General features: G+C 46.8%; 2 protein-coding genes across 5 annotated transcripts; both read right to left on the bottom strand.

Moving 5' to 3' along the window:
- Positions 1–2,149: 2,149 nt before the first annotated feature.
- RRP36 (ribosomal RNA processing 36) lies at positions 2,150–9,205 on the bottom strand. The gene is made up of 7 exons (XM_081295545.1): positions 9,053–9,205; positions 6,941–7,088; positions 6,526–6,592; positions 6,343–6,447; positions 4,637–4,711; positions 4,431–4,548; positions 2,150–3,383 (listed from the first exon to the last, which is right to left on the bottom strand). The coding sequence occupies exons 1-7, from the start codon at positions 9,156–9,158 to the stop codon at positions 3,244–3,246; spliced, it is 759 nt and encodes a 252-aa protein (XP_081151671.1). The 5' UTR covers positions 9,159–9,205; the 3' UTR covers positions 2,150–3,243.
- A 272-nt stretch (positions 9,206–9,477) lies between these two features.
- KLHDC3 (kelch domain containing 3) lies at positions 9,478–16,075 on the bottom strand. Of its 4 annotated transcripts, XM_081295542.1 has the most exons (12): positions 15,920–16,049; positions 14,030–14,807; positions 13,525–13,737; positions 13,173–13,349; positions 12,901–13,016; positions 12,510–12,581; positions 12,176–12,389; positions 12,016–12,102; positions 11,763–11,871; positions 11,567–11,640; positions 11,339–11,454; positions 9,480–10,128 (listed from the first exon to the last, which is right to left on the bottom strand). In XM_081295542.1, exons 3-12 carry the CDS (start codon positions 13,676–13,678, stop codon positions 9,772–9,774), a joined length of 1,476 nt encoding a protein of 491 aa, XP_081151668.1. In that variant the 5' UTR covers positions 13,679–13,737; positions 14,030–14,807; positions 15,920–16,049; the 3' UTR covers positions 9,480–9,771. The 4 variants fall into 4 exon arrangements, with proteins under 4 accessions (XP_081151669.1, XP_081151668.1, XP_081151667.1 ...); XM_081295541.1 differs by lacking the exon at positions 14,030–14,807 and having other exon boundaries at positions 15,920–16,075; XM_081295544.1 differs by lacking the exon at positions 14,030–14,807 and having other exon boundaries at positions 9,930–10,128; positions 11,376–11,454; positions 15,920–16,075.
- Between the last annotated feature and the right edge of the window lie 68 nt (positions 16,076–16,143).

The raw sequence follows: 16,143 nt of genomic DNA, 5'->3' as shown, positions 1-16,143 counted from the left end.
TCTTGGACTGAGCAGGTACTGGTTCCTCTGGCTTTCCCGCCTGCAGATGATCTCTATAGGGCCCTTTTATAATCAAATCTATATCCTATTGATTTCTCTAGAAAACCATAATATACCCCTGCTGTGGGCTCTATAACCAGGCCAGTACACACCACATGTCTGAACAGAGGATGGGACTTTTTTGTATGGCCAATCCCACCCCCCATCCTGCCACTGACTGCATGGACTCCTGCATTAACTGAGCTGTACATCCTGCACATCCCTTCAAGCATTTTATAGCCACCAAACCCCTCAGTATCCTGGTTCTTCTGCAATGAACTAAGTCTCCATCCAGCAATTTTTTTGGGGGGGAGGGATGCGCGGGGGTATGCTGGGGATCAAATCTAGGACCCTGTGCATGATAAGTGCTCTACCACTGATCTGCACACCCCAGCCCTCCAAAAAAATTTTGTACCCACTGAGCCACATCCATAACCCTTCCTCAACTTTTTTTGAGACAGGTTCTCACTGAATTGCTGAGGCTGGCTTTGAATTTGTGATCCTCCTTCCTCAGCCTCCCAATCAGTTGGGATTGCAAGCATGCACCACCATGGCCAGCCAGTCCTTTAAAAATTCACACCACCAGCTTTGGCCCCAAAACCCGACTTTGGTACAGCACCTGTGTTGTCCACACTTTATAGCACACAGTCACCCACCCACTCTGGCCTAGGTGACTTGTGGGAATCCAGGAGAGTAGCTGACTTAGATACAACCTATGCTCTCACCAGCACAAGGACAATCTGACCTCCTTCTCTGCCTTCAGGATCATCCATCCCATGAGAGCAGACAGTTTGCTTCATTTCTAAGATAACTCAAGAGTTACATTAGAGACTGGAGATTATGTTATTCTCATGCCCATCCCTGCTCCTTTGTGGAGCCATCCTCACGGGCACATATCTTAGATCCCTACAGCTAGTTACGGCCCTTGGCACAGTGACACATGCCTCTAATCCCAGCAATTTGAGAGGCTGAAGCAGGATACAAGTTCCAGAACTATCTCAGCAATTTACTAAGACACTATCTCAAGATAAAAAGGGCTAGAGATGGGGCTGGGGTTGTAGCTCAGTGGTAGAGTGCTTGCCCAGTATGTGTGACACACTGGGTTCAATTTTCAGCACCACATATAAGTCAACAAAAATCCATTAACCAAAAAAAAAAAAAAAATTTAAAAAAGGGTAAAGCATCCCTGGGCTCAAATTCCAGTACAGGGGTTTGGGGATCCTATGGCAGTTACTTTCATCTGACAATCTCAAGACTTAAAGAGGAAAAAAAACACATTTTGACTCAATTTAAATAAAATGTCCCAAATAAGCAAATCCATATAGACAGAGAACAGATGAATTCAGGGGCACTTGTCTACTGAGCCACATCCCCAGCCCTATTTTGTATTTCCTTTAGAGACAGGCTCTCACTGAGTCACTTAGCACCTCACTATGCCCGGCATAGGGTTTCTTTTTGAGGTTTCAAAAATATTCTCACATTGTGGTAATAGTTGCACAATTTTGTAATTATACTAAAAACTACTGTTCATCTTAAACACATAAATTTTTAAGGTATGTGAATTACATTTCAATAAAGCTATTACTCAAAACAAAAAACCCTCAATGAAATCCAATATCTTCTCTGGGTCCTTGCTGAAGGGTGACTGAAGGCCTGGGGTGGCCAGTACTTATTTGGACATGTATGTCCTCTGATCACCAGTCATCTGAGAAACTCCCCACAACTCTAGATAAAGAATAAATTCTTGTTTTTCCAGCCCACCCCCCTTGCATCCATGTGACCAAGGCCTGGCTATCAGAACAAAGCAGGAGAAAGTGGAAAGTACATCTTGGTGGCACTGAGGCACCTCCACATTAATATTCTGGTTCTGAGACAGAGTTACAGAGTATTTTTTTAATATTTATTTTTTAGTTATAGGTGGACACAATCTTTATTTTATTTTTATGTGGTGCTGAGGATCAAACCCAGTGCCTCACACATGTAGGCTAGCACTCTACCTCTGAGCCACAACCCCAGCCCAGAGTATTTTTAATGACTAGACTTTATCCCTATCTTCTTTCCTACAATTTGGATCTTTTCTCTAGCATTCTCAGTAGTTCTGATACTTAGATAGTTTTCTGCTTTTAACCAGCCGGAATCCATTCACTGACTTAAAAAAAAAAAAAAAAAAAGATTGACACACATGACACCAGGGACCCTGTAGTACTCTCCTGGCAAGGCAAACTATACTGATAGCTATGATCCTAGGCTTACAATCAGGGGAGAGGAGCATTTCAGCTTCCATTTCTATCATTAGGACATCTTTCTCCCATTTCAGAGACATCAAGCAATAGATATAGTTCTTTTTTTAATTTTCCCTTTTGTGGTACTGGGGATACTTTACAACCAAGACACATTCCCAGCCCTACCCTACATTTTTCCTTGGGTCCTGAGGATTGAACCCAAAGGTACTTTACCACTGAGTTAGATCCCTGGCCCTGATTTTTTTTTTTTTTTTAATTTTGAGACAGGCTCTTCCTAAGTTGTTTAGTGCCTCACTAAACTGCTGATACTGGCTTTGAACTTGTGATCCTCAAACCTCAGCCTCCCCAGCTGTTGGGATTACAAGCATGTGCCACTGTGCCAAGTTCAGCAAAGCTTTATGTCCCTACCTCCTATTTCCTCTTACAATCAAAACCAAGTAGTTCTGTGGGAGTGGCTGACCCTTTAAATAACTGTCATCTTTTCAGGACCCAGATTTAAGTAGGAAGAGTCTCTGATCTGACTTTTCACTTGTGGAAGGTGTAGGGTTGGTTGTTTATCCTTGTAAGTGTGGCCCACTAAAAGAGTTCTACAAAACAGTAAAATAATGAAAAATAACAGATGTTTATGAAATGATTCCTATATAAAGTCCCAGCCCTATAGCCACAGACTTCATGGTCCCATTTCTTCAGTATCAGAATCACTGGTTTAAGACTAGGATGGAAGAAAGGCAGGAGGACATAATGAACCAAATTCAAATACAGGCAGTGTGATGTAGCAGAAGGCTGAGCTATTCTTCTTGTCCTGCTCTAGGGGGAGTCCAAGAGCCCTAATCTTCTGAGTTCAAGATTGGATGTGATCTTTCCTTGCCCTTGAACAGCAAAGAACCAGGAGAATGAACCCAGAGATCCATGTCTCCATAGACCCTTGTCTCCCTAGGCAGTGCAGACAGATGACAGTTCTTCAATATTCTCTGCTCAAAGGGAGATGTCTCTTGTCCTTGCCTGCATTTCGGTGCCTCTTTCGACTCAAGAAACTCTCCAGCTTCTTGCTGCGCTTCAGCTCCTTGAACTTCTCAGCTAGGACCAACTGACGCTGTTCAGCTAGATTACAAGGAGAAAGCAAGTTGGTGAGCAAAGGAGGAAGCCCCCGTCTTTTCCTTTTCCCTGGCTGGTAATTTCCAGTCCCATGCTGGCATATGTGAGTTGTTTGGAGCTCTCTGATGTGTGGGAAGCCAACTTTTGTGTGTGTGTGTGTGGTACTGGGGTTTGAACCCAGGGTCTCAGGCATGCCAGGGAAGCACTCTATCACTGAGCTACATCCCAGCTTAAGCCAACGTTTTTATTTATTTGTTTGTTTAATATTTTATTTTTTAGTTGTAGTTGGACACAACACCTTTATTTCACTTATTTATTTTTATGGGTGCTGAGGATCCAACCCAGGGTCTTGCATGTGTGAGGCAAGCGCTCTACCACTGAGCCATAACCCCAGCCTGATTAAGCCAACTTTTTGTATGACCCAATCTTACTCAACTGAACCAACTGTGAACTCCTGCTCCTTCTATGTGCCCTGCCCAGCATAAATATGTATGTGGGGGAATACAAGCATCAATCCTGCCATAATCTAATTAGGGATACAAGAGTGGTTATAAATAACTCTTCCTTACTATTCCACTTTCCTCCAAGTTATTGTGGGATCCAGCCTTCATGCATTCTTTTTGTTGCTATTGTTGTTCCTGAGGATTTAACCCATGGCCACTTAACCACTGAGCTGCATCTCTAACCCTTTAAAAAAATTTTTTTTGGAGACAGGGTCTCACTAAATTGCTTCGTCTGGCCTTGAATTTGCAATCCTCCTGCCTCAGCCTCACAAATCATTGGGAATGGGGCTGGGGTTGTGGCTCAGCGGTAGAGTGATCGCCTAGCATGCACGAGGCACTGGGTTCAATCCTCAGCACCACATAAATGTAAAATAAAGATATTTTGTCTACCTAAAACTTAAAAAAAATAAATAAATATTTTTTTAAAAAATCATTGGGATTATACTTCATGCATTTTTAAAGGGGCTCATGGAGCCCCAACACAGTACCCTGCCAAAATGGCCTCCACACCACCCCTGTAATCAGCCTGCAAGAGTTGTGCCCCACTCACATTTCTTCAGGAAGTATGGTCGATGACCCTGCTGGGCTTGAGTCCGCCGCTCTTGCTTCAGGGCCAGGCGAAGCTCCTGCTGCCGCTTTCTTTCCTGCTGTGCCATTTCATGCTGTTCCTGAGGAGCAATGATGAGATGAAATGAGATGTTATAAACACCTGCCTTTAACTGTACTCACCACCCACTCGCCATATCATCTACGCACCATTCGCTGAAGCAGCTGCTGCAGTTTCTCATGTTCCTCCCCTGAAAGGCGCTTCTTCAACTGTTTTTTCACAAGCTCCATATTGGAAAATTAATCAGATGGTTAGTATTTTATAAATGTTAATTGAAAGTCTGTGCCAAGCATTGTTCTAAGAAGTTTACACTATGACACAGGAATTTTATCTTCCCTTTATGTATGTGTGGTGCTGGGGATTGATCTCACAGCCTCACAGGTGCTAATAAAGCCCAAGTTCTACCACTGAGCTACAGCCCCAGCCCTTATTATCCTTTTCATAATTTGAAAGCTTAAGCAATGTTAAGTGAAATAAGTTTGGCACAGAAAGACAAAAACTGCATGTTTTCTTGTTCTCTTATATGTGGAAGCTAAAGCTGGTCTCAAAGAAGTAGAGAACAGAACAGCAGTTACTAAAGCCTGTGAAGGGTGTGGGGGAGGAAGGGACAGAGAGAGGATGCTTGACAGGTATAGCTGGACTGGCCAGAATGGTGCACACCTGCAATCCCAGCTACTCAAGAGGCTGAGGCAGGAGGATCACAGATTTGAAGCCAGTTTGGACAACTTAGCAAGACCCTGTCTCAAAATAGAAATAAAAAGGATTGGAGATGGGACTGGGGTTGTGGCTCAGCAGTAGAGCCCTCACCTTGCATGTTCGAGGCACTGGGTTTGATCCTCAACACTACATAAAAATAAATAAAATAAAGGTATTGTGTCCAACTACCACTAAAGAATATAGTTTTTTTTTTTTTTTTTTTTAAAGGACTGGAGATGTAGCTCAGTGGTAGAACACCCCTGAGATTCTATCCCAACTACCGAAATAAAAGAGCTGCCCCCCACCCCACCCACCCACCACCACCACCACCACCATCGGTGTGGCAGGCAGGGTGTAGTTAGATAGGAAGATGACTTCCAAAGCTGTACAGCACAGCAGGATAACTACAGTTGACAACAGTGAAATGAACATTTCAAAACAGCTCATACAATTTTTTTTTTTTGTGTGTGTGTGTGTGTGTGTGTAGGGGATTGAACCCAGGACCTTGTGCATGCAAGGCAAGCACTCTTACCAACTGAGATATATCCACAGCCCCAGCTCATACAATTAAAAAAAAAAAAAAAAAAAGGTTTTTTTAGTTGTAGATGCACACAATATTTTTATTTTTTTAATGTGGTACTGAGGGTCGAACCTAGTGCCTCATACATGCTAGGCAAGTGCTCAACAGCCCCAGCCCCAGCCCATAGAATTTTTAACATTCCCAGCAACATCAAATTATATGTTGTGGGTGAAAAATATTCCAGTTACCCTCATCTGATCATTACACATTAAACATGTATACTGAAATGCCACACTGTATCCCATAAACATGCAATTACTATGTGTCTATTTTAAAAGATCTTAATTTTAAAAAGTAAAGCTTCCTGCCAAGCCTGGTGCCACAGGAGGATCATGGGTTCAAAACCAGCCTCAACAAAAGCAAGGCACTAAGCAACTCAGTGAGACCCTGTCTCTAAATAAAATACAAAATAGGGCTGGGGATGTGGCTCAATAGTCGAGTACCTGAATTCAACCCTCAGTACCCACCTTCTCCCTCCCCCAAAAAAGTAAAGCTTCCAGCTTTTCTCTGTCTACTTTCTAACCTCTGCCCTGGTTCCCCATCCCCTAAAATACTCATGAACCAATCTCAAGCTTATACCTCTTTCTCTTTGGCTCGGATGTCATTTAAGAATTGATATGTTTTGTCAAACACCTCAGGATTATATTCTCCTGATAGATCATCAAAGCGGGGGTCCCGGGCCACCTTTGGAGAGAGTAGAGAGAATATAAAATACTGTTCAGTCTCCTTTCACTGAGAAACTGCTTCCTGCCTCTTCCTCACCTTTTTACTGACTGGAACAACCTGACGTAAAAATGGCACTCGAACCTTGGCTGACATCTCCAGAGGCCTATGGAGAAATTACAAGGATGGGTCAAGGAGACTCCAGTCTTGGTCAAAGGCTTCCCATCTGCCAACAAGAAAATAAGACACCTAGCGGGGCATAGTAGTACACACCTGTAATCTAAGCTACTTGGAAGGCTGAAGCAGGAAGATTCCAAATTCAAGTCTAGCCTGAACAATTTAGTGAGACCCTGTTTCAAAAATTAAAAAGTGATGGGGATGCAGCTCAGTAGTAAAGGACCCCTGGTTTCAAACACCAGTACCGTTAAAAAAAAAAAAAAAAAAGAGGGAAAGCAAGCAGACCCCTATTCAAGATCCTGGGTATCCAACTCCTAAGATAAGCCTTACTTCTCACCTGTGCTTATCTGCAACACATGCATTTCGGACAGGTGGTCTAGAACATTGCTTCTTAGTGCCGTTTCCAGCTACCAATTGTTTGTATGTTTTGGTTCCCACTTGGCTCTGCAATTTCAACAGTTCCTCAAATGACATGTCAGCTATACCTGCAAAAGTGGGGAGGATTACAAAATTCAGGTTAGTATCTCCCTCTGTAGAAAAGACATCATCTCATTCCCATTCCTCAGATCCTTTCCAACATCCCCATCAGATCAATCATTATTTATAAGTCCCATACAGCACAGGCTGTGATTATGATGCTGTAATACTACTTAACTCTTCAAATGTTTTAGCTACCCGGCGCCTCATCTTACCAACAAAGGTATATGGCTGCTGGGTGAGGTAATCCCAGCGACTCAGGAGTCTGAGGCAGGATCATAAGTTTGCAGCCAGGCTCAGCAATGTAAGAGAGACACTAAGCAACCTAGCGAGACCCTGTCTCAAAATAAAAAGGGCTGGGGATGCTGCTCAGTGTTTAAGCACTCCTAGGTTTAAAAGAAAGAAAGAAAGCTATAGGATTGCCAGGTACAATGGTGCACACCTATAATCCTGTGACTCAGGAGGCTGAAGCAGGAGAATCATATGTTCCAGGCTAGCCTCAACAACTTAGCCACACCCTCAGCAATTTCGAATGACTCTATCTCAAAATAAAAAACAAAAAAGGACTAGGGATGTAGCTCAGTGGTAAAGTACCCCCGAGTTCAGTCCTCAGTACCAGGGGCAGTAGTATCAGAGATCAACCAAGCCATAGTAGGATAGTCTCTCCCCTCCACCTTCTTTTTTAAATTATTCCTTCATGGAGTTACCCCACAACAATCTGCCTCACTCACTCAGTTACCACTGCCACGGTCCTGGTTCATACTTTCAGCATTTCTCATCTCATCTCATTCTTATGCCCTAACCTCCTAATCGGACTCCCAATCTCCAACCTTTCTCTTTCCAAAGCTATGTTCCCCACTTTGCCTGAGGAGCATCAAAACAAAATTGACCTTATCACTCCCACACATAAACTTCAGATCATGTCACTTCTGAACTCACAAGCTTCCCAATGGCTTCCATCCTACTCAGAGTGAAAGTCATTTCTTATGAAGGTCTGAAATCCCCAAGCGACCTGGCATCCCGTAATGTCTCTCACTCTTCTCCAGCCAACTGGCCTCCAACAGTTCCTGAGCAGTAAAATATGGTCCCATCCACGTCTGATGTTGCCTCTGCTTGGTATGCTTCACCCAGATGTATTACTTGCTGCCTCACTTCCTTCAAGCCTTTCCTGAAATATCTCCTTCCCAGGAAGGCTTTCTCTATCTTTAAGTTGCAACCCCCTACCTGCTTTCTCTCCACAGCCTTTAACCCCCTTCTTAAAAACTGATCTAAAAGGGGCTAGGGTTGTGGCTCAGTAGTCCAGCCTTTGCCTCACATGTGTGAGGCACTGGGTTCAATTCGAAGCAGAGCAACAAAAGAATAAAACAAAGGTTCATCAACATCTAAAAAAAATATTTTAAAAAACTGATATACAAGGGGGCTCAGTGGTAGAGCGCTTGCCTAGCATGAGTGAGGCACTAGGTTCAATTCTCAGCACCACATATAAATAAATAAAGTTCTATTAACAACTAAAAAAGTAAGTTTGAAAAACTGATATACAATCCACATACCCTAAAATTCCCCCTTTTAAAGTATACAGTTCAGGGATTTATTGCTTTTATTTAAAATTTGTTTGCCTTTTCTTTTTATTGCGCTTCTGAAAGGTAAGCTACATGAGAAGTGTTTGCTGAATTCACTACAGTATCCCCCGCAGCCCTACCTCTGCCTGCACATAGTGGATGCTTACTAAACGCGCAATCTGACTAAGCCTTTCCCAGAAAATGGAGACCTTTCCTAGCTCCGTGGTACTGAACGTATTTTCTCCTTGCGAAAACCGCTCAGAATGTTCTAAGCCCAGAAGCACCCACCCTCCAACCTTCCACAGCGCGGCGGGCGCTCTCTGAAATTTCCCAGTTTATCGAAGTTTCTGCGGGTTCGAAGTCCCCGCCAAGCCGCGACAGCCTCCCGTTTGCACCCAACCCCGCGCCCTTACCGCATGACAGGTCACGGGCCACGGCTCCGAGCTCCACGTCCCCGCCCTCCGGAGACCCACGCGGATGCCGGACCGCGGGCACCGCGCGCGGACGGGTTCCCGGCATCGCTCTCGCTGCTTTCTGAGGAAAAATGGCGCTGCTTCCGCTCGCAGCGGCTCCCACCCCGCCTCTTCCGGCGACCCGAAAGCTGGGTTTCAACTCCAGGAAGAGAGTACAGAAAACAGGCAGCGCCACCGACGGTCTGGAGTAGAGCCCTAAGGCGTCCGCTCCGCAGAGAACGTCGCAACTTTCCGCCTGAGGCTCTGGGGCCAGGCCTTGGTGGCATTTCCTGATACTCTCGGCTAAGACAGACCCTCAGGGGTGCCCTTCCCGCAGCACCCTGCCCCACAGGCAAACAACTGCCATCTCCACGGTATTTCATAAAAACACGCCACACGTTGGGAGGTTTTAATTCATTTTTATAAAATCCGAGCTGGCTGACATTCAGGGTACAGCAGCAGCTCAGGGAAGAGTGGGATTATCTGCTGGTCCCCGTCTCCCCACGTCGGGGAGAAGGAGGTTTCAAGCCAACAGCTGCAATTCCTCTCAGTTCCCAGTCAATGCTCAAGGCTCAAGCACGGGGGAGGGGTTGGGCATGGAGGGAGAGGGAAGCTCCTGAGGCTCACACACTGCTTGCTTCTCCTTCTCCCCATTCCCTTCTCTTCCCAGCAGAGCCTAGCTACCTGGCTGGCCTGGGGCAGGGCAGAGGCCCAGGAGCAGTCGGAGGGAGGTGGACAGGAACAGAGCACCAAGGGGAAGGGGCCCTTGGCCCAAGGGGGGGCAGGGAACTGGCCCTCCCCATTAGAGCTCCCCCACTGAATTCACAGCACAAAACACCTCTAGTCCAACAACTCCACATGGAGGTATACTGAGTCCAGGGTCCAAAGGGGCAGGCAGGTGAGATGGGAAGGGGCAGTGAAGACAACAGCAGGCTCAGGAGGGAAGGCGGCAGAAGGCAGAAACTTCCTCCTACCCATGGGAGGAGACGATGGGGCGACTGATATTGCTGTTGGTGGTCATGGCATTCAGCTCCCACCTGGAAGGCCAGAAAGGACAGAAGAGGGAGCCCCCCCCACCTAGAATTCCTCACCCAAAACTATGAACACACAAGTCCCTCCAAGCTAATAAAGCTCAATTCCCTACAGCCACCTCTTCCTTACAACCAAGTGAGGTTTAATCATCACACCCCACCCAGGAGCAAATCCAATTCCACCCACTCCACCTCTAAGCTCTGTGGATTTCCTGTTTATGTTTATATATGCATATTTACATGTATGTATATATTTTCATTCCTGAGTCCAAACACCTGGGATCTGTGTGTTCATCTCAATAAACATCCCAACCTACTTTTCCTGCTCTGGTCAGATTTAACCTGGCAGCCTGTCTACCTCAACCCCACCAGGAACATCTACTTTTGCTGTCAACTTCCATCCTTTTAAGGCCCAGAGTAGGGGCCTTCTCCATCCATCCCACCATATTAAAATTAAATTTCTCTACAACAATTTTTCCATTCTACAAAGATTTACTAAGTAGCTACTAGGCCAACACAATGAACAATCTATTTGGTGTTAGGTACATGTATCAATCTTTAGCCAGTCTGGGATCCATCAGTTCAGACAAGTGTCACCAAATTCTTAACACAAAGACCCTCAACAAGTAAGAATTAAAGTGAACTGACATAAAGGATAGTGGTTCAGAATAAACCAGAAGGGCAAAATGATACACAAAGTAACTTGGTGCTTAATCTGATCCTAAGAATGGAATTCAAAGGCAAGAAGCCAGGAGTTCCCTTAATTCTGAAACTAAGGTTAGAGGCTTCTAAACTTGCCTTTACTTTGCATGTAGGGTCTAAGACTTAATAGCTGTTCTCAGCATGTTAACAAAAACTATATAAGCTCAGGTATCAGGAAGCAATGCTTCTGAGTGTGGTTCAAAAAACTAGACTGGGGGGAGGGGGCAAAACTGGAAACTGAACCCAGGGCCTCCTGCCCAGGCTGATCTCAAATGTGGCAATCCTCTTGCTTTAGTCCCTAAGTACCTGAGATCACAAGCATGTGCCACTCACTACACCCAGCTTCATTTTTCTTTTCCCCACATAACTGACCCACCTGACAGGTGACTGACTATACACCTTCGCCTCTTTCCACCTATTCCTCATATGAACACTAAGTCCCTAGCACAACCAAAAAAAAATCTGTCTCTTCCATAATGAAACTAATCAGGTCACACCTGTGCTGCACACTCACCCTCAACCAATCCCTCCTTTGTAACCACTTGCTGTACCTGATGTCATGGGGCAAACAGGACTGGTCCAGATTATACTGAATCACCGCAAGTTTGCACAGAGTCTTCAGACTAGGGCCTTTAAAGAAGGAGTTGGGGTAGGGAAATAAAGCTGAGAAAAATTGCAGTCCTGAACATTACCACACAAAGACAGGGACCCTGATGGCAGGAGCAGTTCAGAAATAACTTACTAAAGTCCAAAATGTGTAAATCAGAGTGATCTATGAGGTCAAATTCATCTCCCAGGCCTTCCTCAGGAGACGGGCTAAAGGATCAAGAGAAATGAAGGTCAGAGGAAACACAACCCACAAGACCCTCTTGCTCAATACCTCCCACTGTTAGTCACAGACTTAGGGCCATTCCTAAGCCTTCCCCTCTCCTCCTAACCTGGTACCCCCAAAGAGGACAATCTTGTCACCAACAATGCAGCAGCACTGGCGCCGGCGGGGACATGGCCCCTTCCCCTTCGGTTCAATTTTTTTCCAGGTAAAAGACACTAAAAGAGAAGTTAATGTATAAATTCAGTACCTGTCCTGTCCAAATATCTTCACCCCTCCAGCCCCTCACCTACTCAGGATTATTTTCTTTTCCTCCCACCTCAATTACTCCTTGTGCCTCCCCTAAAGGCAGTGCTTTTTACCAGGGTTAAACTTCCAGAGATCATGGAAGTGCCGGTTCAGCCTTGCATTATAGCCACCAAAGATGTACAGCTCTCCATTGTAGCCAACTGGAAAAACAGCAAAATGTTAAGAGTGTGAGGTCTGACAGGGGGGGACTCCACAAGCAAGTAACACACTCACAGGCTGAGTGGCTTCGGCGTCCCTCAGGCAGCACTGGAGTGGGTGGGCAGTCCAGCCAGGCCTCAGTTCTGGTGTCAAAGACGCGAATACGGTTGCAGTAAATCTCATTGTTAGAATGGAATGGCCCAAAGCGGTCAGCACGGCCTCCAAAGACATACATGTGATTGCCCAGCATTGTGGCTGAGTGGAAGTCCCTCCAGCGTGCAGGATTGCCCTGAACAGGTGGCAGAGAGATGGGGGAGAACTTCAGCACAGACACTGGAAAGAGATCTGTTCAATTTGAGTTTTCTATGATTTCTATGAAGGGGGGGATCCAGGGGAAAGAAAGGCTGACCTTTGTACAAACAAGGGTCCATGTCATGGTGCTGGTATCCAGCTTATGAATGTCATTGGAAAAGCAGTCCGCCTGAGAGGGAAGAGAAAGAGGGCCAGTGGTCACTCTCTGACTTACTACTCCTTCCCTCAAAACTTGCTAACAAGGGCTGGGGATGTGGCTCAAGCGGTAGCACGCTCGCCTGGCATGCGTGCGGCCCGGGTTCGAGCCTCAGCACCACATACAAACAAAGATGTTGAGTCCGCCGAAAACTAAAAATTAAATAAATAAATAGTTAAAAAAAAAAAAAAAACTTGCTAACAAGCCAAAAAAGCCTCCAATTCCACCTTGCTAAATCCCCCTTCCTCTTTCTCATTTCCACACTAACCCCCTAGCTTCCTCCCAGACTTACCAACTGCTCGTAGCCCCCAAAAATATACATGATCTTGCCCAGGACACAAGCTGAATGTCCATCCCGGGCACCAGGAACCGTTCCTGACACTCGGGGTGTGGACCATTTGTGAGTATCTGAAGGAGGTGAGAGAATGACAAAGGTCAGCAATCTCTGACACTCCCTCCTAAACTCAGGGGTGCCCTACTACCCAGTACCCCCAACCATACCTTTCCCATGCCCCTAAGGCACCATTTGGCAGAACACAGCTTCTCTCTGAGACCCATACTCACTGACATCAAAGGCATAGAGTACGTTGCAGGCCCCTTCGGTGTCATTCCGCCCGCCCCAAAGGAAGACTGTGTCATCGATGAGAACGGTTGAGTGTCCATACCGCATGTAAGGTACCACAGGAGCTTGCCCACGGATGGCAGGCCTCACTGGAGGCAGCTTTGTCCAACGCAAGGACACTGTGGGCACAGCTCTGCTCAGCCTGTTGTCCCTCCCTCCAGGACGTCCAATTTTTCTCAAACCAGACATTTATCCCCAGTCTCTTTGGGCACAGGGACCACCACCAAACCTCATCCAGTCACCTTTTCCCCTCCCTGATATGGGAACCTAGGGACAGAGCTGGCTTTGGCTTACCTGCATTGAAAATGTGCACATCTATCTGACGCAGTGTCTCGTAGTCTTCACCAGAGCAGTAACCCCCGAAGGAGTATACCCGATGCCCAACAGCCACTGCAGCATGGTTCACCCTGCGGGGCCCGCCCTCCAGATGCACCGTCCACCGTAACATCCCCTGGGTCACTGGTTACAGCAACATGCCCCCCCGGCACGGCCTGCTGCCTCTGCTACCTGCACACAAGTCAGGGCCACAGGCTCCTCAGGCAAGGCTTCTGCCTGGCTCTTCGTGACTGCCCAGGACCAGCCCCTGCCTCCAAGTGTCACCCTGGTGGCCCTCCCACACCACCCCTCTGCAGGAACAGTAGTCACAGCTCAGGTGGCTGGCCTTGTTCCAGAACGACTGCTGAGGTCAAGGAGCTAGCCCTGGCTCTGTGTTCTCCCACTGCAAAGGGTGGGGCCACCTTATACTAATGCCAGTTCAGAATCTGGTGATCATGGTTGCCCCTATTCATACAGACTTTACCCTGTCCTTGGCTTGGCACAAGCTCTAAGCCCCCTTTCTGGGCTCGGTGTGTTCTCTTGACTCTGGCTCTGCTTACTGCCACCTCTCTAAGAATCTCTATGCTCTTAAAGGTGGGGAAAGGGATCCCAAAATACTCATAGCTATTAATAGCCCAGCCAGCTCCAGACAGCCCATTGAAACTGGCAAGGGTGCTTTAAAGCAAAAAAAGCTTTTAGGCTTTGAGTGTAACAGTGCCCCTACCCAGGACAGGGAACTCCATGTTACCATGGTTGATTATCCCCTTACAGCAAGTCCTTTTCAAGCTGAGCCACTGTCACTGGGGTCACCCAGGGTGCCCACAGGCACGAGGAGTTCCTTTGACAGCTATGCCTGGTATGCTGCCAGGACTAGAAACTTAAGCCAGAAAGGTATGTGTGTGCTGGTGTTTGGGGATAGGGAAGAGGAGTTTTCTTTTTCTGCCACTTCCTCAACCCTGCTATTATAGTAGAGAAGAGAACAAAGCCATTTCCAGCAGCTCTTCCTCTACTTGGGGTCCCTGAAAGGGGTACAGGGCTGGCAGTGTGCACTGGAAAGGAGATGGTAAGCAAAAATGCTTTTGAGCAGAACAAGAGAAAGACTGAGGCACAAGAGGTCATGGTCTCTTAAAGATAACCTGCCAAGCTAGTGATAATGGGTACATTTGAGGGCTCTTTCAAGCAAATCCTCTTGCAACTGGCAATGCCTTTGCAGGCAGACACCTGCTGGGTTTGGTGGATCATCTGCTCCCTGTTCAAAAAGCCTTGGCAGAGAGAAGAACCAGGAAGAACCTCAGACACACACACACACACAAAAAAAAAAAAAAGAAAGAAAGAAAAAATCACAAACAAACAACAACAAAACTCAAGTAAGGGAGAAACCCCTTGCAGGAAAGAGACATGGCTTTCAGCTGGCTTTCCAGTCCCACCCACCCAACCTCCCCCAACCCCACATCCCATGCTTTAAATAGCCATCCCTCAAAACCTGAAATAGCCACAGCCAAGCTACTCTCACTTCGGTTACTCCAACTCACAATCCAAAATATCTTGGATCTGGGTTTGTGGAGTTAGGAGGTTGAAGGGTTTGGGAATGCAAGTATTTCATCTTCCCTCACAGTCTCTACTCTCCCTTCAAAAATGTCCAGGTAAAGTTTAAGAATGCACACAGAATAAACAAGCAATTCCAGCCAAAGGGGTGGAAAGAGAATCTTAGCTTCTCCTCTACAAAGACAACTCAAAGCAAGACCAAGCCAGAAGGTCTAAGAGGCTCTTCTTATCTTTGGGTCTCCCCGATCCTCCATCACTATGTCATTTTCAAGCTCCTTCCATTTCCTTAATGTATATCGATCCCTTTCCCTGGTTTCTTGCAAGACCCACGCCCCATTTGTGGCCCTTCTCCTGAGAGCTTTGCAGTTTTCTCATTTTCTTCTCCCACCACTTCAAGGACACCCCAAGAGCCCTCCACCATTTTTCTACCTCTACGAAAGGAAGAAAAACTAACAGTGATTGTCTCCTTTCGGCCACAGATATTCCTCTGAATGACTCTCCCTGTTTTCTTCTACCCTACTCAGACTCCCCTCCCCCACAACGCAAGGCATCCCCTCCTTTCATTATGCTCAGCTTCCTCGCTTCCTTTTAACCCGTCTTCCTCCCAATTTCCTTCAATGTCTCCTTTAGCCACCAGGTCTCTCCCACCCTCCAACCACCATCCTCCTCCAGTCCTTTCCCCATTAACACCCTCCTTTCCCATCATCCCCCTAGTTCCCTCCCCACCCCCACCTCATCATTCAGGCCCCTCCCCCACGACTCCAGCCCTTAGCAGAGGCGTCGCCGGCCCCCCCAATTCTTCCTTGCCCCTCAACCCATCCCAGGCTACCTGCCAGGCCGGGCCGGGGCGGGGCCGCGTGTCCTCGCGCTGCCAGCAGCCTAGAACCAGTTGCGCGCCAACCGACGCCTAAGTCCCCAACGAGATAAACACAGCCAGGCTCCGTCCTTCCGGCGGGCAGAGGGGCGCGCACGTGCAGTCTGAGTTACGTCCCGACGCCTTCCGGGACTTGTAGTCCACAGGTTTCCTGAGGCCCGTAAGGGCAGGAGCCTACG

This window comes from Spermophilus citellus (genome assembly GCF_964194105.1).
Source record: "Spermophilus citellus genome assembly, chromosome: 5".
In the NCBI taxonomy this organism is placed as follows: Eukaryota; Metazoa; Chordata; class Mammalia; order Rodentia; family Sciuridae; genus Spermophilus; species Spermophilus citellus.
This window is presented reverse-complemented; position numbering and strand designations above follow the sequence as displayed.